The sequence below is a fragment of the Dendropsophus ebraccatus genome, chromosome 9 (assembly GCF_027789765.1).
Source record: "Dendropsophus ebraccatus isolate aDenEbr1 chromosome 9, aDenEbr1.pat, whole genome shotgun sequence".
Lineage (NCBI taxonomy): Eukaryota > Metazoa > Chordata > Amphibia > Anura > Hylidae > Dendropsophus > Dendropsophus ebraccatus.
In genome coordinates, this window is record NC_091462.1 from 10,133,061 (window position 1) to 10,157,512 (window position 24,452).

Below are 24,452 nucleotides of genomic sequence, written 5' to 3' on the forward strand. Positions count from 1 at the left end.
AACACAGAAAGGCTATGTTCACATAATGTTGTAATTGAGTGGATGGCCGTCATTTAATGGCAAATTTTTGCTGTTATTTTAAAACAACGGCTGTTATATTGAAATAATGGCAGTTATTTACCGTTATATGACGGCCATCCACTCAATTACAACATTGTGTGGACAGATCCTTTCTGTGTTTTCAATCCACTCCTGGTTTTGGTTGCTATGAGGACCTGACTTGAGGACCAAATACTGCCTGAAGTATACAGTGTGTGAACCCAGTAAGGCTGCGTTCACACTACGTATATTTCAATCAGTATATTTCAGTCAGTATTGCAACCAAAACCAGGAGTGGATTAAAAACACAGAAAGGCTCTGTTCACACTATGTTGAAATTGTGTGGATGGCCACCATAACAGTAAATAACTGCCATTATTTCAATATAACAGCCGTTGTTCTAAAATAACAGCAAATATTTGCCATTAAATGGCGGCCATCCACTCAATTACAACATTGTGTGATCAGATCCTTTCTGTGTTTTTAATCCATTCCTGGTTTTGGTTGCAATACTGACTGAAATATACATATACTGACTGAAATATACGTAGTGTGAACCAAGCTTAGGCTGCGTTCACACTACGTATATTTCAGTCAGTATATTTCAGTCAGTATTGCAACCAAAACCAGGAATGGATTAAAAACACAGAAAGGATCTGTTCACACAATGTTGAAATTGAGTGGATGGCCGCCATATAACAGTTAATAACGGCCATTATTTCATTATAACAGCCGTTGTTCTAAAATAACAGCAAATATTTGCCATTAAATGACGGCCATCCACTCAATTACAACATTGTGTGAACAGATCCTTTCTGTGTTTTTAATCCACTCCTGGTTTTGGTTGCAATATGAGGACCACAATACTGACTGACATATATTGTATGTAGTGTGAACCCAGCCTTTAGCTCCATAGCATCTGTGATTTACGGAGTGTGTAAATGCCCCCTAAAAGAAATGTAGCGCTAGGCCTGGCCAGAAGCCCACTTTGGTCCTAGTATGAAGCACTTCTTCCTACAAGCTTCTCTCATGTACTCAGATTTTAGGACTAGGCTTGGATTGTGTACTGGACTGACTTTTTGTCAGGACTTTTTTCTCCCCCGATACAGTAAAACCAAACTCTAGTTCTCACTAGGGAATCTGGCCTAGACTAGGCTCCTACTTCTATTTCTGAAAGGTTCCTAACTGTCAGTGTGTGTATGGGTTAAGACTTGCATAGCTCTTGGCCTTGCCTGGTACCATAAATTTACAGTTTCAGTGGCATACCAGTATAAAACAAATAACAGGGTCCCTATCCTAATCCCTATCCTGACTGGAGGTCCTCCATGTCGCCAGCAAACCAATGCTAACTGGAGAAAATTCCAAAATGTACAATGGCGACACCAGATGCAGCTCTTCACCAGCAAGACAGGAGCCCCCAGATGTCCCGTGCTGTTGATGGACAGGGTCCCATGTATCCGATCTAGGCTCGATGCTTCTCTGTCTTGGCTCCGGATATTCCTTTTCGGTTGCGGCTGCACATTAATAAATGAAGAGAGGAAGCGTCCACCTAATGTGACTCCCCGCTTCTCCTTCTACCAGACATCACGGGGAAATCACAAGGAGAATTTTATGGCGTTTAATAAACACAAGGAACATTTTCTCTTTGATTTCAGGTCTCTGGAAATGGATTTTGCCCGAGGTCTGGGACAAGCAGTTACCAGCATTAGTCTCCAAAGGGGTCTGTGCTCTCCATGGATAATCCAGCGGAAACGCCTGGTATGACATTTATTAGATTCAAGAACGTGAACTTCACGTTGTGATAACTTCCATAGACCAAATCACTGGGAGATTATTGAACTGCAGATCCCATCACTGTTCAGGCATGAGGAGACCCCTGTTGGCAGTGTAACGGAGCCATTAGTAGATCTCATCTTGATTCTGTAGGAGGCCTTGAAAACGAAAAATAGCTGAATAGAATAGTTATATGGAAATGTACAGATTGACTCCAGGCTGCAGAGAATCAAACCTCAGGCGGCTTGATGTATCACTAGAATGATGAATGTTCACTCCTTGCCATACGGCACTAGGATAACACTGACCCCCAACCGACTGGGCCCCCATCATTTATTATCTGTAGATTCTAAACGACTGTGTACATTTCAGAAGATGATGTGGAGGACAAGACAGTCACTACAATCTGCTGTATCCATCTCAAGTTCAAGAACAAAGATGGTGGTAGGATTGATGAGATGTCAGGGCAGAGTGAGGTATCCCCCACACGGCATGGGCTGGAATGGAGCTACATCCAGGCAGGTGTCCATAGACTTACACAGACTGATCAAAAAGGATTCGTCATAGAACACTTAGAACAATGTACAGTTTCTCTCCTGCTCCCAACAGACTGTTTGATAAGTGATAAGTGTCCCTGCCAATTGTTAACCCAATAGGTATAAGCATCATTAAGCGTCATTACCTAACGCAAGACTATTTAGTAATCTCCACTTCACAGGACCCTCATCTCCCACTGGTCACACAGGACCCTCATCTCCCACTGGTCACACAGGACCCTCATCTCCCACTGGTCACACAGGACCCTCATCTCCCACTGGTCACACAGGACCCTCATCTCCCACTGGTCACACAGGACCCTCATCTCCCACTGGTCACACAGGACCCTCATCTCCCACTGGTCACACAGGACCCTCATCTCCCACTGGTCACACAGGACCCTCATTTCTCACTGGTCACACAGGACCCTCATCTCCCACTGGTCACACAGGACCCTCATCTCCCACTGGTCACACAGGACCCTCATCTCCCACTGGTCACACAGGACCCTCATCTCGCACTGGTCACACAGGACCCTCATTTCTCACTGGTCACACAGGACCCTCATTTCTCACTGGTCACACAGGACCCTCATTTCTCACTGGTCACACAGGACCCTCATCTCGCACTGGTCACACAGGACACTGATCTCCCACTGGTCACACAGGACCCTCATCTTCCACTGGTCACACAGGACCTTCATCTCGCACTGGTCACACAGGGCCCTCATCTCGCACTGGTCACACAGGACCCTCATTTCTCACTGGTCACTCAGGTTCTTCATCTATCACTGGTCACTTAGGGCCCTAATCTACTACACAGGAGGCCTAATCTATAACTGAATATGCAAAAGAAGAGCCTGTGGAGCCTCATTTAAGAGTCTCGAAACACAGGACTAGCCAGATATCCCTCCGGGAAGGACCCAGCCGAAAGGTGGCTCCTGTAGGGAAAACACCAAAACCACCATATTAAGTGGCCCTATAAGTCAATGTAATGACAAGGGAAAACCAAGGCCAGGTATCCATCCACATACAGCTGTTTCGGGGGTTGCCCCTCATTAGTGTGGAGCAGGATTCTGGCTAGGTGGGAGCAATGCCTAGTAAAGCCATAGGAGAAACAGATCGCTGATCTCAGGGAGACCAGCCAAACAATAACACTGCTGGTTAAAGCACTTAATGCAGTGAAATCCTAGGTGCATTGCTCCCTGGGAAACATGAATATGCAAAAGAAGAGCCTGTGGAACCTCATTACTGGGCATTGCTCCCACCTAGCCAGAATCCTGCTCCACACTGATGAGGGGCAACACCCCCGAAACAGCTGTATGTGGATGGATACCTAGCCTTGGTTTTTCCCTTGTCGTTACATTGACTTATGGGGCCACTTAATATGGTGGTTTTGGTGGTTTCCCTACAGGACCTACCCCTTGGCTGGGTCCTTCCCGGAGGGATATCTAGCTAGTCCTGTGTTTTGAGACTCTTAAATTAGGCTCCACAGGCTCTTCTTTTGCATAATCATGTTTCCCAGGGAGCCATGCACCTAGGATTTCACTGCATTCAGCGCTTTAACCGGCAGCCGGCAGTGTTATTGTTTGGCTGGTCCCCCTGAGATCAGCGATCTGTTTCTCTTAATCTATAACTGGTCACTTGGGTTCTTCATCTTTCACTGGTCACACAGGACCCGCATCTGTCACTGGTCACACAGGATTCTCATCTGTCACTGATCACTCAGGATGCTCATCTATCACTGGTTACTCAAGTTCCTCACCTATCACTGGTCACTCAGGTTCCTCATCTATCACTGGTCACTCAGGTTCCTCACCTATCACTGGTCACGCAGGACCCTCCTCTATCACTGGTCACTCAGGTTCCTCATCTGTCACGGGTTCCTCTGGTTTCTCACCTATCACTGGTCACACAGGTTGCTCATCTATCACTGGTAGCTCAGGTTCCTCATCTATCATTGGTAACGCAGGACCCTCCTCTATCACTGGTTACTGAGGTTCCTTATCTATCATTGTTCACGCAGGACCCTCCTCTATCACTGGTTACTGAGGTTCCTTATCTATCATTGGTCACGCAGGACCCTCCTCTATCACTGGTTACTGAGGTTCCTTATCTATCATTGGTCACGCAAGACCCTCCTCTATCACTGGTTACTCAGGTTCCTTATCTATCATTGGTCACGCAGGACCCTCCTCTATCACTGGTTACTCAGGTTCCTTATCTATCATTGGTCACGCAGGACCCTCCTCTATCACTGGTTACTCAGGTTCCTTATCTATCATTGGTCACGCAGGACCCTCCTCTATCACTGGTCACTCAGATTCCTCATCTGTCAATGGTTCCTCTGGGTTCTCACCTATCACTGGTCACACAGATTGCTCATCTATCACTGGTAGCTCACTAACTTCAACTATCATTGGTCACGCAGGACTCTCCTCCATCACTGGTTACTCAGGTTCCTTATCTATCATTGGTCAAGCAGGACCCTCCTCTTTCACTGGTAAGTCAGGCCTTTAATGTATTGCTGGTCATACATGACCTTCATCCATCACTGGTCAGTCAGGTTCCTTATTATCACTGGTCAGTCATGTTCCCTATTATCACTGGTCACTCAGGGTCCTCATCTATTACTTGTCACCCGGGACCCTCATCTATCACTGGTCACTCAGGGTCCTCATCTATTACTTGTCACATGGGACCCTCATCTATCACTGGTTACTCAGGTTCCTTATCTATCATTGGTCACGCAGGACTCTCCTCCATCACTGGTTACTCAGGTTCCTTATCTATCATTGGTCAAGTAGGACCCTCCTCTTTCACTGGTAAGTCAGGTTCCTCATCTATTCCTGGTCACACAGGCCTTTAATGTATTGCTGGTCATACATGACCTTCATCCATCACTGGTCAGTCAGGTTCCTTATTATCACTGGTCAGTCATGTTCCCTATTATCACTGGTCACTCAGGGTCCTCATCTATTACTTGTCACATGGGACCCTCATCTATCACTGGTCACTCAGGGTCCTCATCTATTACTTGTCACATGGGACCCTCATCTATCACTGGTCACTCAGGTTCCTAATCTATTACTTGTCACCCGGGACCCTCATCTATCACTGGTCACACAGGACCCTCATCTATAACTTGTCACCTGGGACCCTCATCTATCACTGGTCACACAGGACCCTCATCTGTCACTGTTTTCTCAGGGCCCTCAGGCTTCATTGGCCAGGCAGGACAATTCAGCATTAGAGTAGTTACGGGAAAGCAGACGCTATAAATCTGCGGTTTTGGCTCGGTCAGGTGAATCCGGACACTTCCCAACAAACAGGAACCATTAAGTTGCAGACTAATTTCCTGTATTTAATGTGATGTAAACACTCAGAGGCCCCGGACTAATCCATATAATTGCCATGACATGATTGCTTCTGGTTAATTGCGAGAGATCAATTAGCCTATAATTTAGTCTCCAGCCTCTGACACCGCGATCCTGACATTTCTTCTAATAGATGAAAATTTACACACATCAGCGCCGTGGAAGCAGGATAATCACTCATCTATATTCTGGAATGTTCTGGAGATGCCAGGCGGCCCCGTGACACGCTGCTTCAGGGAAGTACTTGCATGGGTCACCTGAGAGGTCGAGTCTGAGGGTCTTCTATTAACTCAGAAAATACAATTGCAGAGTCATCTGTACAAAAGGACCCATGTGGTGGTTGGGTGTCACAATGACGCCTGCTGGTTGTCAGCCCCGGGTGTCTCATATGGACACACCAGGACACTTATCCCATCATCTATTAATCCTGGATCTTCACCCGTATGGGTCTAGTTACTTTTCCTTGATCGATTGTTGTAACAATAAAACCAGCAGGGATTTCTGGCCGACCCCAAATGATTTCCTTCTTCTTAAGGTCCTATAAAATGAAGTGATTTTTAGTGATTAACAATAAATGATCACAAATTAGATCGTTTATCGTTAACCTGAAAACGTTCACCAAATGTGAGGTGACACATTTGTGCCTCATGACCCTAATCCCTGATACTGAGTTTGAAAGGAACCATCAGACCTTGAGGCGCATCCACACTTAGGGCCCTATTACACTGGACGATTATCGTGCGTGAAATCAATATATCATTTGAATTTGAACTATATTCGTTCCGTGTAATTGCAGGCAACGATCGAGAAATCGTTCGTATGTTGTTGATCGTTGATTTAGAGCTGAACCTAAAATTATCGTTAATCGTTCGCTAATTGTTCCCTAATCGTTCGCTGTAATTCCACATTCGTTCGCTCAAGTTTTGAATTTTTTCACTAATCGTTCAGTGTAATTGCACATTGTTCATTGTTTTGCTGGGATCAGAAGGAATAAACGATCATAGTAACGATCGCAATAACGATCGTAGTAATGATCATATCTAATGATTATCGTTCTGTGTAATAGGACCCTTACCGACACATTGGCAGATATTGCTTCTGTTTGGGAGCAGGAACCTTCAGAAATGACAAGAGGTAAGATGCTGTGGACATAGTTACATAGCCAATTGCCCCATACTAGGGTAGAAATGTCTGGTAATCAGAAACAATCCATAGACTGACACCCTGTCTGAAATGAAGCATCCATAACTTCTAATATATTTTCTCAAGGAAGGTTTCAAGGCTTCTTCTGAACTTCTGAATGCAGTCATGACAGCACTGTGTTTCATACACTCACTGCTTTTACAGTAAAGAATCCCTCTTGTCTCCTCTAGATTTTGAGGATGCTCCCTCATCACGATTACAGGCCTAGGTGTGAAGAAGTCAGTATAAAGATCATGTTCTGTCTGCTCCACGACATTAAAGGGGTATTCCACTCACACATAACTTTTGATATGTTACATGATGAGAATAACAATTCCTTCCATACTTGTTGTTATCCATTCAGTCTCCTTCCCCCAGTTTTCAGCTGCTGCTTTCTGCTGAAGACACAAAAATCTGTGTGTGAGCCTTTCTCTCTGTCTCCCCCTCCTCCCCCCTCCCTTCTGAGACGGCTGATGTAAACAAGTCCCTGGCAGGATGTATCTGCAACATTGTAGCTTCTTTGTAATTCTAGGAGGATTTATCACAGTTCATTAGCAACCCTGTATTTGTATTTTCAGCAGAAAGCAGCAGCTCAGAACTGGGGGAAGGAGACTAAATAGATAATAACAAGTATGGAAGAAATTGTTAGTCTCACCATGCAATATATTAAAAGTTATGTTTGATTGGAGTACCCCTTTAACACTACAACTATCTCTCTAAATCAAATATCTGGTATCCATATTGGCAATGCATATAAGTAATATAGAATTTGGGTAAGAATTACTATATATATATATATATATATATATATATATATATATATATATACTGCAATTCTTTTATCCATTGACACTGGCAGCTTCATCCACATCTCAATTTTCTTATCCACTTTTGATGGTTCGATCCAGATATTTTGCAGGGTTGGAGCTGACTTTGACTCCTAGATACTCCATGGCATCACTGCTGTCAATGAATGAAATGTTCCCCACGTTTTGCTCAAGGTCCCTATCCAAGGGGAGGAGAGAAGAGTTCTCCCAGTCCATTTTAAGTCCTGCCAGTTTCCCAAACTTCAAAACAAACAAGTTATACTTGGTAGATTCTTTTTGGGATGCTTGATGAAAAGCAGGAAAGTAGTATTTTATCTTCATCACTCCTGATCCTGAATCCACCAATGTCTTCCTTCTGTCTCAATCTCTCAGCAAGTGGTTCAATATATAAATCAAAGACAAGAGGTGAAAGGGGGCAACCCTGCCAGGTCCCCCTAGTAGCCGTAAACCCATGTAAACTTGTTGTTCAAGATGACTCTTGCGATAGGAGATGAAAAATTAACTTGACCCATTTTATAAAATTGTGACCTAACCCGAAAGCCACTTAAGACGTCCAAAAAAAGCCCCACCCCACCCTGTCAAATGCCTTCATTGTGTGGGGCGCCTACCAGAACCTGGATGTTTAAGAACACTCTTGAGAGGTTTTCGAATACTGTTCTTGTTCGCTACCAATAAGGGCTCGGGCAGCCTCAGGCAATCTCTGTGCCAACGCCTTGGCATGATCTAATAATCTGAGCTGAGCACAGGGATTGGCCTAAAATTGCAGACCTAAAATCCTCAATGATAACCGTTTAAAAAAAAAATTCTGTTCAGGAGAGACATTAGGAAAATCACACTCAGCGACTTAGCGAGGAAGGTGGCAGTTTTTTCCTCTCTCTGTTCACATATCTTTTTTACATGTGAAAAAGATTCTACAATAGCATCCTTAAAGGGGAACTATCAGGTTAGACAAATGTTATGCCTCTTACCTTCCTCCTCTGCACCATTCCAGTGCAGTTAGCCTTTTGTTCTAGGGTCCGATAAAACCTTTAGGAGCACTGCCTGCCCCCAAAACGCCGATCCAGCGGACGGGGTGGATCGGCGCTATGAGGGCGGGCAGTGCTCCTAACGGTCTTATCGGATTCTGGAGCAAAATACTAATTGCACTGTCCAGTCCAGTCCATTGATTATAATTAGAAAGGGGCAGGCCAGGGAGCTAGTTGAAGCTATGGGGGCCCCCGTGCTCCTAACGGTCTTATCGGACCCTGGAACAAAAGAATAACTGCACTGGAACAGCACTGAGGATGATGGTAAGAAGCTTCCTTATCGGGGACTTATGTGCAATACGGACATATCATTAGGTTAGATGCGTCTAACCTGCTTATAGTTCACCGTCAATGTCTTCTGGGTTTTTTACTAAAATCCCCGCTTTCTTGCTGAAATATAGTTTTACTCCCCCTGTCGCCAGAAGTTTGCCAGGCCTGCTCGATTCAATAAAGTTTCCTGACCTTGGCAAAGTTCTTCTGTTCTGCCTTATTTATCAGAAAAGCTGCAAACCTATCAGGTATCTGTTTTAATTCTGATGCCCTTTGTACTGTAGCATCCTCCCCACACTCCCATTCTGCCTCACGTATTGACTCCACCAATAATGACCTCTCTACATAATAGACGGCACAGGAAGGCTTTGAAGGCATCCCATACAAACTCTATATTGGAAGAACCTTTATTAGTGATTAAAAAGTCACATAGTCACATAAGTCACAAGTAAGTGATTGACGGGTCACATATAGAGGCGGCTCACCTGTTTCACATCATAGGCCAGGAGCACATAGCGCTGGTCTGGAGACAGAGAATATCCCGAGGCTTTGAACGTGACCTTAAAAGAAAAACACATACAGTGAGAATCCTAGAAGACAGCCACTGACCACACCGAAGTATACCATGAGAAGAACGACACCCCACATACACGTGAATGTACATGTATCCGAAACCCCCAGGCCTTATAGTCAGAACAGAGCCCACATTTAAGTGGTGTCACAAAGCATTGAAGGTATAATCAGATGTGTGTATATATATATATATATATATATATATATATATATATATATACATACATACATATACACACAGTGGTCCCTCAACTTACAATGGCCTCAAGATACAATATTTTCAACATACACTGGTCTATTTTGGACCATTGTAACTTGAAACAAGACTCAACATACAATGCTATAGACAATGCTATAGATCTGTGGCATGTGAATACCTAGATGATCGACCAATGAAATTTGCCATCTTACTGGTAAAACCCCAGTATTGCTGGGTTGGCTGTTTAGTAGTGCCCTCTACAGTACAGTGTGATACTACATATGTTGCTCCTTTAGGCACCAGTTGAGGGCGACTTCATTTTATTTCTTTGGGACCCTGTGTGACCTGTACAGGACCCTGAAAACGCTTCACTCAGTCTCCAGTAGTTCTTTCTAATTGCTGTATGTAAGGACTTGCTTTATCCATATTAGTTAAAGGGATTATCCAGCGCTACAAAAACATGGCTACTTTCCCCCTACTGTTGTCTCCAGTTTGGGTGGGGTTTTGAAACTCAGTTCCATTGAAGTAAATGGAGCTTAATTGCAAACCGCACCTGAACTGGAGACAACAGTAGGGGGAAAAGTGGCCATGTTTTTGTAGCGCTGGATAACCCCTTTAATTAGGGGATGATATTTTGGGGGATTCAGAACCAAGGAGAACAGATGTGCTGTTTTTAGAAAGTAGCTTACATCTCTCTACCATTTTTATTCCCTATGCATCTGATTACTTCCGGGTTACCTCTCTGAACTGTGACCCAGTGGTTGCTATGCAACAGTGCAACTTTCCCACAATCCCCCTTGCTGCATGTGAAGTGAAACCTAACTGCCAGTACTAATGGGAAAGATCATGTGACTGGGACTGAACTGAGCATGAGTGTCCCAAGAAAGTGGATGCCTGGTGGGTCGTTACCAAGGGCAACAGATTATGAAAATAAGCAGCACACGGGGGATTCGTCAGTCTATAGCTCTTGAACGATACTTTTTAAGAAATGCTTGTACATTTGGAATATATTCCATTTGCATAATGCATCAGTACAGACCGAGTTTTCTTTGTGACCCCTTTAAGCTTTATAGATTGTGAGGGTCAGGACTCTCGGAGGGCACTTTTTAAGCATTTCATCAGGGGATGGTCTAAATGTGGTGATATATGTCCTGTATTCTGGTATATAGACCACGATACAGTGACAGAATGAGGCCATGTAATTTAGTCTAATGCTTTATCCACCCTCGTAGGGCTTCAGTCACACAAGAGTGTATTTTGGGCATACATGTCGGTTTGCATCTGTACACCATTTTATTCTCCATCTGCAGATAATATTATAGTTGCATGAGCAATTTCATACAGAGACATTAACAATGTGTACGTGTGATATATTTTTTGTATGTCATTATACACCACCAAAAAATATCTGTGTGAACAGGGCCTAACATCCTGCTGGTTACAATACAAGGGCGGGCACTTTGGATGCTGGGGCCAACATAGAGTGCGGTAAGTAAACGGCACAGTCTCTGCTCAGGACTAAAGGAAGAGGAGGGTCATGGAGGGCTTCATGGACATCAGAGCTTGGCACCTGTCAATGGACATTCAAAAGTTCAGAGACAAGATTTTGCCCCCTCTGCCAGACACTAAAACTACGTATCCTCTTTTATGTATACTAGAGTCAAAGGGGTAGTGACTCTCCTTAAAGAGAGCCCGTCATAAGGACCATTGCTGCTCCACTGAGAATTCTGGGAAAAAAGGATATGCAAAATAGCTCTCACACCTCTTGATCAAAGAGATGTCCCTTCAAGTCAAGTCTCGCTCAGTCAAGGAACCTCAGAACACTGACTGGGGATTTTATGCCAAACCAAACAATGCAGTGCAGAGCAGGGTGTTGGCTGGCTAGTGAGAGTTCTTTCGACGTGGGTCAAAGGGGTACTGACTCTCCTTAGGGAGAGCCCATCATAAAGACGTGTGGAGACTTACAGACCATCTTTGACCCATGTCGATAGACCTCTCACTAGCCAGCCGACACCCTGCTCTGCACTGATGAGGGGCAAAACCCCTGAAACAGCTGTCTGCAGATGGGAAATCTTTCCTTTGGAGGGATTGTTTGGCTTGGCATAGAATCCCCAGTCAATGTTCTAAGGCTCCTTGACTGAGCGAGACTTGACTTGAAGGGACATCTCTTTGCTCCAGAGGTGTGAGAGCTATCTTGCATATTCTTTCTTCTATGTATACTAGGGGCTCAGAAGAACTAATGATTGCCTGAGCAGCCCCCCACACACACACACTTTTACCCGCACTCATTGTGCGCGCATGTAATAGCGCCAGCAGTGGGCGGGGGATTGAGGAGTAAGCAAGCGAAGACCTGACAGGTTGGCACTCGCTTGTTGTGAAGATCAGGCCGTGTAACTGGGGCTTACAGCGTTGTATTTTCCTATGTGGAGGGAGGCATTGTCACTTTCTTATACTTTGATGAAAAATCCACCACTCGAATAGATATAGAATAGATATAGCCATTCATGGTAAAATAGGAAGCCAATTCTCAATGCTGGTTCTCTGTGAAGCAATGCCATTCATGTTATACAAAAGACAGCTGGCATGTTTACTTATTACATAGGGTTTATTATGTTCCTATAGTCTTCATGCCATATATCTGAATGTCTCTCCTCTGTTTTAGAGAGTTTGCTATTGATGTTGTTATGTATGACATATGGTGGTCATGTTGAATCGTATCACAGTCTTGGTCGCCAGTCATTTCTCTCATGGCTGACGTTACAGGCCTTCCTTCCATCTCCCTTACCTCATGCTCTATACATAAATTATATATACTACATTCTGCTAGCTGCCTGTATACATATAGTATCCTGATGGAAGTCACCTGGTCTGCATAACATGGAGATCATACCTAGAATCTATATGGTTATGTTGAATGGACGGCTAATGGCTAGTTGTAATAACTCTATACTTACAAATGTGGAGTTTTCTAGAACGGTCATAGTGTCATTGGTCTCTGTGTTATATTTGAAGACGTAGCCGTCCCTGTTTTTAAATACAATCTCATGTTCTGAAAGACAAGAAGAAATGAAAAACTGAAAAATACAATTTGTACAGACACCTAAACTCCTTCCAATACAGACACAGAATGTGCCACCCATCACACATAGGATCTGTGCCACCTATCACACACAGGGCCTGTGCCACCCATCACACATAGGATCTGTGCCACCTATCACACACAGGGCCTGTGCCACCCATCACACATAGGATCTGTGCCACCTATCACACACAGGGCCTGTGCCACCCATCACACATAGGATCTGTGGCACCCATCACACATAGGATCTGTGGCACCCATCACACATAGGATCTGTGCCACCTATCACACACAGGGCCTGTGCCACCCATCACACATAGGATCTGTGCCACCTATCACACACAGGTCCTGCACCACCTATCACACATAGGATCTGTGCCACCTATCACACACAGGGCCTGTGCCACCCATCACACATAGGATCTGTGCCACCTATCACACACAGGGCCTGTGCCACCCATCACACATAGGATCTGTGCCACCTATCACACACAGGGCCTGTGCCACCCATCACACATAGGATCTGTGGCACCCATCACACATAGGATCTGTGCCACCTATCACACACAGGGCCTGTGCCACCCATCACACATAGGATCTGTGGCACCCATCACACATAGGATCTGTGCCACCTATCACACACAGGGCCTGTGCCACCCATCACACATAGGATCTGTGGCACCCATCACACATAGGATCTGTGCCACCCATCGCACATAGGATCTGTGGCACCCATCACACATAGGATCTGTGCCACCTATCACACACAAGGCCTGTGCCACCCATCACACATAGGATCTGTGGCACCCATCACACATAAGATCTGTGCCACCCATCACACATAGGATCTGTGCCACCCATCACACATAGGATCTGTGCCACCTATCACACACAAGGCCTGTGCCACCCATCACACATAGGATCTGTGCCACTCATCACACATAGGATCTGTGCCACCCATCACACATAGGATCTGTTCCACCCATCACACATAGGATCTGTGCCATTCATCACACACAGGGCCTGTGCCACCTATCACACATAGGATATGTGCCACCCATTACACATAGGGCCTGCACCACCCATCATACATAGGGTCTGTGCCACCCATCACACATAGTGCCTGTGCCACCTATCACACATAAGATCTGTACCACCAATTACACATAGGGCCTGTGCCACCCATTACACACAGGATCTGTGCCACCCATCACACATAGGATCTGTGCCACCTATCACACACAGGGCCTGCACCACCCATCACACAGGACCTGCACCACCCATCACACACAGGGCCTGCACCACCCATCACACACAGGACCTGCACCACCCATCACACACAGGACCTGCACCACCCATCACACATAGCCCCTGCACCACCCATCACACACAGGACCTGCACCATCCATCACACACAGGGCCTGCACCACCCATCACACACAGGACCTGCACCACCCATCACACATAGCCCCTGCACCACCCATCACACACAGGACCTGCACCACCCATCACACACAGGGCCTGCACCACCCATCACACACAGGACCTGCACCACCCATCACACACAGGGCCTGCACCACCCATCACACACAGGACCTGCACCACCCATCACACACAGGACCTGCACCACCCATCACACACAGGACCTTCACCACCCATCACACACAGGGCCTGCACCACCTATCACACACAGGTCCTGCACCACCTATCACACACAGGGCCTGCACCACCCATCACACACAGGACCTTCACCATCCATCACACACAGGACCTTCACCACCCATCACACACAGGACCTGCACCACCCATCATACACAGGACCTGCACCACCTATCACACACAGGGCCTGCACCACCCATCACACACAGGGCCTGCACCACCCATCACACACAGGACCTGCACCATCCATCACACACAGGACCTGCACCACCCATCACACAGGGCCTGCACCACCCATCACACACAGGACCTGCACCACCCATCACACACAGGGCCTGCACCACCCATCACACACAGGACCTGCACCACCCATCACACACAGGACCTGCACCACCCATCACACATAGCCCCTGCACCACCCATCACACACAGGACCTGCACCACCCATCACACATAGCCCCTGCACCACCCATCACACACAGGACCTGCACCACCCATCACACACAGGGCCTGCACAACCCATCACACACAGGACCTGCACCACCCATCACACATAGCCCCTGCACCACCCATCACACACAGGACCTTCACCACTCATCACACACAGGGCCTGCACCACCCCTCACACACAGGACCTGCACCACCCATCACACATAGCCCCTGCACCACCCATCACACACAGGACCTGCACCACCCATCACACACAGGACCTTCACCACCCATCACACACAGGACCTTCACCACCCATCACACACAGGACCTGCACCACCCATCACACATAGCCCCTGCACCACCCATCACACACAGGACCTGCACCACCCATCACACAAAGGACCTTCACCACCCATCACACACAGGACCTGCACCATCCATCACACACAGGGCCTGCACCACCCATCACACACAGGACCTGCACCACCTATCACACACAGGACCTGCACCACCCATCATACACAGGACCTTCACCACCCATCACACATAGCCCCTGCACCACCCATCACACACAGGGCCAGCACCACCTATCACACACAGGGCCTGCACCACCTATCACACACAGGGCCTGCACCACCCATCACACACAGGGTGTGCACCACCCATCACACACAGGACCTTCACCATCCATCACACACAGGGCCTGCCCCACCCATCACACACAGGGCCTGCACCACCCATCACACACAGGACCTGCACCACCCATCACACACAGGGCCTGCACCACCCATCACACACAGGGCCTGCACCACCCATCACACACAGGGCCTGCACCACCTATCACACACAGGGCCTGCACCACCCATCACACACAGGGCCTGTGCCACCCATCACACAGGGCATTCACTATCCCTCATACATACGGCCAGCGCTATCCATCACACTTATGACCTGTGCTGCCCATCACAGATACAGCCTGCATGTCCCATCACACATACACACGCGCACCTCTTATGTAAGGTATCAGTACCTCTCACACAGGTAAGCTGCGGACCACTTCCTGGCTGGCTCCCCTTTCTCGTCATCCGTACATACATTTCCATACATTATTTATACATTTGGCAGTTCCCTTTGGTGTTAGGTACAATTTGCAGAAGATTTCTGGATGTGTCCACATGATTGATGAAGCCTGAATAATCTGCATATTCCCAGTGCTTTGTGGGAATTTTCCCATTTTCTGGTATAATTAATAACATGTCCTACAAACAATTAGAGTAAAGAGAACCCATTGCCCAGGAGGCGACTACAGCCCCCTCCTATTATAGGGCTGCGGCTTTCATTTCTGGTGTAATAGCTCCTGATTCAGAGCTCCATATTCTTCTATACAGCGTCCAGATACGTCCAGATACTTTTCTATTACTACTTCCCACGGCATATCCTCAGCTCAGATGTAGTGGATATCCTCCGGAAAGAGGACACTAGTGTTAGAGGATCCGGCTACCATGAAAGGGGGGGGACTTGGTATGTATAATGGTTAGGTATGTGGTCAGTACCATCCACATGATGGAGATAGTGACCCACCAGACCAGGCACCTTCTTCCATTGCTCCAGTTCTGATCCCCATTATAGACACAATTGGGGGTGACAGGGATCACATGGGCTTTGACCGGTCTGCTGGGCCCCATACACAGCAATCTGCCTTGTCCTGTGTCATCTGACTTCTTTCTATCATAGACAGCTGGAAGTTTTTCAGCAATTTGCTCTTCAGCAGCTCTTACACACACATATATATATTTATTTATTAGGATATTTAGGGAAGATTGAAGTGTGTTTACAGCATGCTGCTTTGTGCTGATATAGGAATACATCTTGAGGCTATGTTCACACTATGTATGTGTGCGGCTGTATTTTTTATGCGGCTGGAAATGTGCGGCTGAAACTCCGGCCGTGGGAAAAAAATAGACATGCGGCTCAAAACATACGGTCATTTACTTGGAAATCTGGTTCAACTAAAAATAACAAATAAAATGTTAAGAAAGTGATGCAAACACCTCTGGATGCATCTGGGAAAGCAGGGAAACAGTTTACATGAATCGCTATTACCGGGGTTTGCGATCCTCTGCACTATAGCCGATGTCTCTCATGGTTAATATATTGAATTAATAAAACACATTTTCTTTGTAATAAAGTCCCTTTCGTTGTTCAATAATTAAATTTAAACGAATCCATCATTTTGCAATTAAATATACTGTTAAAATAAATATATATATAAATAAATGTATATTTATATATATATTTATTTTTTGACAGTATATTTAATTGCACAATAATGGATTCGTTTAAATTAAATTATTGAACAACGAAACTGATTTTATTTCATCGAAAATGTGTTTTATTAATTAAATATTAATTAGTACAGAAAGCTCCATAAGCCGTTAATTCATATTGCCGGCAAAAGAGCTTTCTGTACTAATCATCACTTTACTGTAATGAAAACATCAAATGTTTCTTCTAATTATGTTATCACAATAGCATTATTAGAAGAAACATTTAGAATCATATGTGCGCTCAGCTGATTGGCTGATCGGCTGAGCGCACATATAATAAGCCGGTCCGCAGTACAGTGACTTCATTGTGCTGCGGACCAGCGAAGAGGACACATCGGGGTGAGTATAGAGCTCTCCCCACCCCCTCCCCAGCACTGCACCCATCCCAGCAAGGAAGGGGGGTCACTTAACCCCTTCCTTGCTGGGATGGGTGCAGTCTGACATCAGTCTGGCCCCCAAGGGGTTAAGGGGGATACAACACATCCTCCCTTAACCCCTTGGGGGCCAGACTGTAAGCAGAGATCTGTAAAGATGCTGCATACTGTAAGGAGCACAACACCGCTCACAATGATGGGTGTTGTGCTCCTGTTTGTATGTTTTTTGTGTGTTTCTCCCTTTTTGTTTTTCAGATATCGGTATCCTGGGGATTACGTCGGATTCCGTGGACTACGTCGATGACCAGCGGTTGTTTGTTGTTTTTTTTTTAAATAAAATGGTCAATGAGGGGTGTGGGGGTGTTTTTATTTGAATAAAAAAATTTTTTAACCTGTGTCTTGTCTTTATTTCTTTACTTTATAGACTTAGTAGTGGAAGCCGTCTAATAGACGGAATCCATTACTAAGTCGGGGCCTAGTGTTAGCCGGTATAAAATGGCTAACACTAACCCCCTATTATTACCCCAGTACCCAATGCCACCAGGGGTACTGGGAAGAGCCGGGTGCCAGTGGTCCCGGAGCGTCAAAATTGGCGCTCCTGGACTGGGCGGCAGCAGGCTGGTAAGATTTAGGCTGGGGAGGGCCTAAACCAATGGCTCTTCCCACCCTGGTGTTACCAGGCTGCTGTCGCTTGGTTTTTAACCAGGCTGGTTATAAAAATAGGGGGGACCCTATGCGTTTTTTTTAAATTATTTATTTTAAAAAAACTGCATAGGGTCCCCCCTATTTTTATAACCAGCCGGGTTAAAAACCAAACGACAGCAGCCTGGTAACACCAGGGTGGGAAGAGCCATTGTTTTAGGCCCTCCCCAGCCTAAATCTTACCAGCCTGCTGCCGCCCGGTCCAGGAGCGCCAATTTTGACGCTCCGGGACCACTGGCACCCGGCTCTTCCCAGTACCCCTGGTGGCATTGGGTACTGGGGTAATAATAGGGGGTTAGTGTTAGCCATTTTATACCGGCTAACACTAGGCCCCGACTTAGTAATGGATTCCGTCTATTAGACGGCTTCCACTACTAAGTCTATAAAGTAAAGAAATAAAAACAAGACACAAGTTAAAAAAAAGTTTTATTCAAATAAAAACACCCCCACACCCCTCATTGACCATTTTATTAAAAAAAAAAAAAACAACCGCTGGTCATCGACGTAGTCCACGGAATCCGACGTAATCCCCAGGATACCGATATCTGAAAAACAAAAAGGGAGAAACACACAAAAAACACAAACAGGAGCACAACACCCATCATTGTGAGCGGTGTTGTGCTCCTTACAGTATGCAGCATCTTGTATTGTATCCCCCTTAACCCCTTGGGGGCCAGACTGATGTCAGACTGCACCCATCCCAGCAAGGAAGGGGTTAAGTGACCCCCCTTCCTTGCTGGGAGGGGTGCAGTGCTGGGGAGGGGGTGGGGAGAGCTGTATACTCACCCCGATGTGTCCTCTTCACTGGTCCGCAGCACAATGAAGTCACTGTGCTGCGGACCCGCTAATTATATGTGCGCTCTGCCGATCAGCCAATCAGCTGAGCGCACATATAATTCTAAATGTTTTTTCTAATAATGCTATTGTGATAACATAATTAGAAGAAACATTTGATGTTTTCATTAAAGTAAAGTGATGATTAGTACAGAAAGCTCTATTGCCGGCAATATGAATTAACGGCTTATGGAGCTTCCTGTACTAATTAATATTTAATTAATAAAACACATTTTCGTTGAAATAAAATCAGTTTCGTTGTTCAATAATTTAATTTAAACGAATCCATCATTGTGCAATTAAATATACTGTCAAAAAATAAATATATATATAAATATGCATTTATTTATATATATATTTATTTTAACAGTATATTTAATTGCACAATGATGGATTCGTTAGAATTAAATTATTGAACAACGAAAGGGACTTTATTACAAAGAAAATGTGTTTTATTAATTTAATATATTAACTATTAGAGGCATCTGCATTCAGCATCATTGCCAGCTATTTTTGAAGTACTCCGTACGGACCGCCTGTCAATCCACGGCCGCATTTCCAGCCGCAAACAATGGTCTTGTTCATTTTTACGGGGTCCGTCTACGATCGGGCCGTAGATTCATACATAGTGTGCACTGTGCAGCCGTATATCGTATACTTTCCAGCGTACGCATGAACCGGAAAAATCCGGCCGATGATTTACCGGCCACAATACAGCCGCACAGATACAGAGTGTGAACCTAGCCTTAAGCTATGTTCACACACAGTATTTTTGTTTGGTATTTTGGTCAGTATTTTTTAACCAAAACCAGGAGTGGATTGAAAACACAGAAAGGCTATGTTCACACTGCTAAAATTTAGTAGATGGCCGTCATTTAATGGCAGATAACGGCCATTACGGCAATAACAGTAATTATTTGCCATTAAATGACGGCCATCCACTCAAGTGATGGCCGCCTGTTTTTTTTTAATGCCCTTCTGGTTTTGGTTGCAAATTTACTGTCATGTACCATTATCCCCTATCCACAGTATTGCCACTCCAGATGGAAGCTTTGGGGGTCCATTTTCAAGAACAATGGGGATTCTAGCAGTTGGACCCAAAGACGGCCATTATATGGCACAAGGCCTAACCTCTCCACAAACTGAGCTACAAAGTGTCAGTAACTTACTGCCTCAACTGTGACCAGAAATTCACTTTCATTAGCCGCGACCCAGGCTGAACACCCCCGAACCCAGGCTACACAGCACCGTGTCCCAGGCTACACAACAACGCGACCCAGGCTACACAACAACGCGACCCAGGCTACACAACAACACGACCCAGGGTATACAACGCCGCGACCCAGGCTACACAACACTGCAACACAGGCTACACAACACTGTCATCCAGGCTACATAACAACACGACCCAGGGTATACAACGCTGCGACCCAGGCTGCACAACACCGCAACCCAGGCTACACAACAACGCGACCCAAGCTGCACAACAACGCGACCCAGGCTACACAACAACGCGACCCAGGCTACACAACAACACGACCCAGGCTACACAACACTGTCATCCAGGCTACACAACACCGTGACCCAGGCTATACAACACTGTGATCAAGGCTACACAACAACGCGAACCAGGCTATACAACACCGCGACCACGGCTACACAACACCGCAACCCAGGCTATACAACATCGCGACCCAGGCTACACAATGCTGCGACCCAGGCTACACAACACTGTTACCGAGGCTACACAACACTGTGACCACGGCTACACAACACTATGACCCAGGCTATACAACGCTGCTACCCAGGCCACACAACACCGCGTCCCAGGCTATACAACGCCGCGACCCAGGCTACACAACACCGCAACCCAGGCTATACAACACTGCGGCCAAGGCTACACAACACCGTGACCCAGGCTATACAACGCTGCGACCCAGGCTACACAACGCTGCGACCCAGGCTACACAACACCGCGACCCAGGCTATACAACACTATGATCATGTGTTGCTGCCATTGTCACCGTGTACCCTAATCCTTAAATGAGCTACAGGGTCGGTCCTGCTCCATAGCTGCAGCTTCCACGAGAGACCTAAAAATGAGTCACCGAGCAGAAATGGAGCCAATTATCTGCGCTCTGTGGATCCAGCAGAGCTGAACGCGTCGTCCTGACAATCACACACAATCTAAAAATGGAACAAAGCATGGAAGATGCTGCGCAGAGTAACAGATACAACCGGAAACTAGAAATGTCTGGAAACTATAAGCTCAACATATACCAAATCATTGGACAAATTATGCAGTGTCCCAGTACTGGTCTACTTGCTGCTGAAGAATACAGTCACTTAGAGTGAGATGACTGTGCTCCTCCCTGTTACTCGGCTTAGATGATAGTGCTCCTCCCTGTTACTCAACTGAGATGATGGTGCTCCTCCCTGTTACTTGGCTGAGATGATGGTGCACCTACATGTTTCTAGGCTGAGATGACGGTGCTCCTCCCTGTTACTAGGCTGAGATGACTGTGCTCCTCCCTGTTACTCGGCTGAGATGATGGTGCTCCACCCTATTACTAGGCTGAGATGATGGTGCACCTACATGTTTCTAGGCTGAGATGACGGTGCTCCTCCCTGTTACTCGGCTGAGATGATGGTGCTCCTCCCTGTTACTAGCCTAAGATGATGGTGCTCCTCCCTGTTACTCGGCTGAGATGATGGTGCTCCTCCTCCCTGTTACTCAGCTGTTATGATTGTGCTCCTCCCTGTTACTAGGCTGAGATGATGGTGCACCTACATGTTTCTAGGCTGAGATGACAGTGTTCCTCCCTGTTACTCGGCTGAGATGATGGTGCTGCTCCCTGTAACTCGGCTGAGATGATAGTGCTCCTCCCTGTTACTCGCCTGAGATGATGGTGCTCCTCCCTGTTACTCGGCTGAGATGACGGTGCTCCTCCCTGTTACTAGGCTGAGATGATGGTGCTCCTCCTCCCTGTTAATCGGCTGAGATGATGGTGCTCCTCCCTGTTACCCAGCTGAGATGATGGTGCTCCTACATGTTTCTAGCCTAAGATGATGGTGCTCCTCCCTGTTACTAGCCTAAGATGATGGTGCTCCTCCCTGTTACTAGCCTAAGATGATTGTGCTCCTCCCTGTTACTCGGCTGAGATGATGGTGCTCCTCCCTGTTACTCGGCTGAGATGACGGTGCTCCTCCCTGTTACTCGGCTGAGATGATGGTGCTCCTCCCTGTTACTCGGCTGAGATGATGGTGCTCCTCCCTGTTACTCAGCTGAGATGATGGTGCTCCTCCCTCTTACTCAGCTGAGATGATGGTGCTCTTCCCTGTTACTAGGCTGAGATGATGGTGCACCTACATGTTTCTAGGCTGAGATGACGGTGCTCCTCCCTGTTACTAGGCTGAGATGACTGTGCTCCTCCCTGTTACTCGGCTGAGATGACGGTGCTCCTCCCTGTTACTCGGCTGAGATGATGGTGCTCCTCCCTGTTACTCGGCTGAGATGACGGTGCTCCTCCCTGTTACTCAGCTGAGATGATGGTGCTCCTCCCTCTTACTCAGCTGAGATGATGGTGCTCTTCCCTGTTACTAGGCTGAGATGATGGTGCACCTACATGTTTCTAGGCTGAGATGACGGTGCTCCTCCCTGTTACTAGGCTGAGATGACTGTGCTCCTCCCTGTTACTCGGCTGAGATGATGGTGCTCCTCCCTATTACTAGGCTGAGATGATGGTGCACCTACATGTTTCTAGGCTGAGATGACGGTGCTCCTCCCTGTTACTCGGCTGAGATGATGGTGCTCCTCCCTGTTACTAGCCTGAGATGATGGTGCTCCTCCCTGTTACTCAGCTGTTATGATGGTGCTCCTCCCTGTTACTCAGCTGTTATGATGGTGCTCCTCCCTGTTACTCAGCTGTTATGATGGTGCTCCTACATGTTTCTAGGCTGAGATGACGGTGCTCCTCCCTGTTACTTGGCTGAGATGATGGTGCTCCTACATGTTTCTAGGCTGAGATGACGGTGCTCCTCCCTGTTACTTGGCTGAGATGATGGTGCTCCTCCCTATTACTAGGCTGAGATGATGGTGCACCTACATGTTTCTAGGCTGAGATGACGGTGCTCCTCCCTGTTACTCGGCTGAGATGATGGTGCTCCTCCCTGTTACTCGGCTGAGATGACGGTGCTCCTCCCTGTTACCCAGCTGAGATGATGGTGCTCCTCCCTGTTAATCGGCTGAGATGATGGTGCTCCTCCCTGTTACTCAGCTGTTATGATTGTGCTCCTCCCTGTTACTAGGCTGAGATCATGGTGCACCTACATTTTTCTAGGCTGAGATGACAGTGTTCCTCCCTGTTACTCGGCTGAGATGATGGTGCTCCTCCCTGTTACTCGGCTGAGATGATGGTGCTCCTCCCTGTTACTCGGCTGAGATGATGGTGCTCCTCCCTGTTACTCGCCTGAGATGATGGTGCTCCTCCCTGTTACTCAGCTGTTATGATGGTGCTCCTACATGTTTCTAGGCTGAGATGACGGTGCTCCTCCCTGTTACTTGGCTGAGATGATGGTGCTCCTACATGTTTCTAGGCTGAGATGACGGTGCTCCTCCCTGTTACTTGGCTGAGATGATGGTGCTCCTACATGTTTCTAGGCTGAGATGACGGTGCTCCTCCCTGTTACTTGGCTGAGATGACTGTGCTCCTCCCTGTTACTCGGCTGAGATGATGGTGCTCCTCCCTGTTACTAGGTTGAGATGATGGTGCTCCTTCGTGTTTCTAGGCAGAGATGATGGTGCTCCTCCCTGTTACTAGGCTGAGATGATGGTGCTCCTACATGTTTCTAGGCTGAGATGACGGTGCTCCTCTCTGTTACTAGGCTGAGATAATGGTGCTCCTCCCTGTTACTCGGCTGAGATGATGGTGCTCCTACATGTTTCTAGGCTGAGATGATGGTGCTCTTCCCTGTTACTAGGCTGAGATGATGGTGCTCTTCCCTGTTACTCGGCTGAGATGATGGTGCTCCTCCCTGTTACTAGGCTGAGATGATGGTGCTCCTCCCTGTTACTCAGCTGAGATGATGGTGCTCCTCCCTGTTACTAGGCTGAGATGATGGTGCTCTTCCCTGTTACTAGGCTGAGATGATGGTGCACCTACATGTTTCTAGGCTGAGATGATGGTGCTCCTCCCTGTTACTCGGCTGAGATGATGGTGCTCCTCCCTGTTACTAGGCTGAGAT

At 46.7% G+C, this 24,452-nt stretch overlaps 1 protein-coding gene across 2 annotated transcripts in view; it reads right to left on the reverse strand.

The window, feature by feature from the left end:
- The window catches only part of DPP10 (dipeptidyl peptidase like 10), a 115,836-nt gene that overhangs the window by 35,924 nt on the left and 55,460 nt on the right, over positions 1 to 24,452 (reverse strand). For both annotated transcript variants that reach the window (XR_011364657.1, XM_069985055.1), the window contains exons 4-5: positions 12,756 to 12,850; positions 9,515 to 9,589 (exon numbers count right to left, since the gene is read on the reverse strand). Coding sequence is in view for 1 of the 2 variants with exons in the window: in XM_069985055.1 (XP_069841156.1) it covers positions 9,515 to 9,589; positions 12,756 to 12,850 (170 nt within the window). In the remaining variant the exon portion in view is untranslated. The remainder of the gene's footprint in view (positions 1 to 9,514; positions 9,590 to 12,755; positions 12,851 to 24,452) is intronic.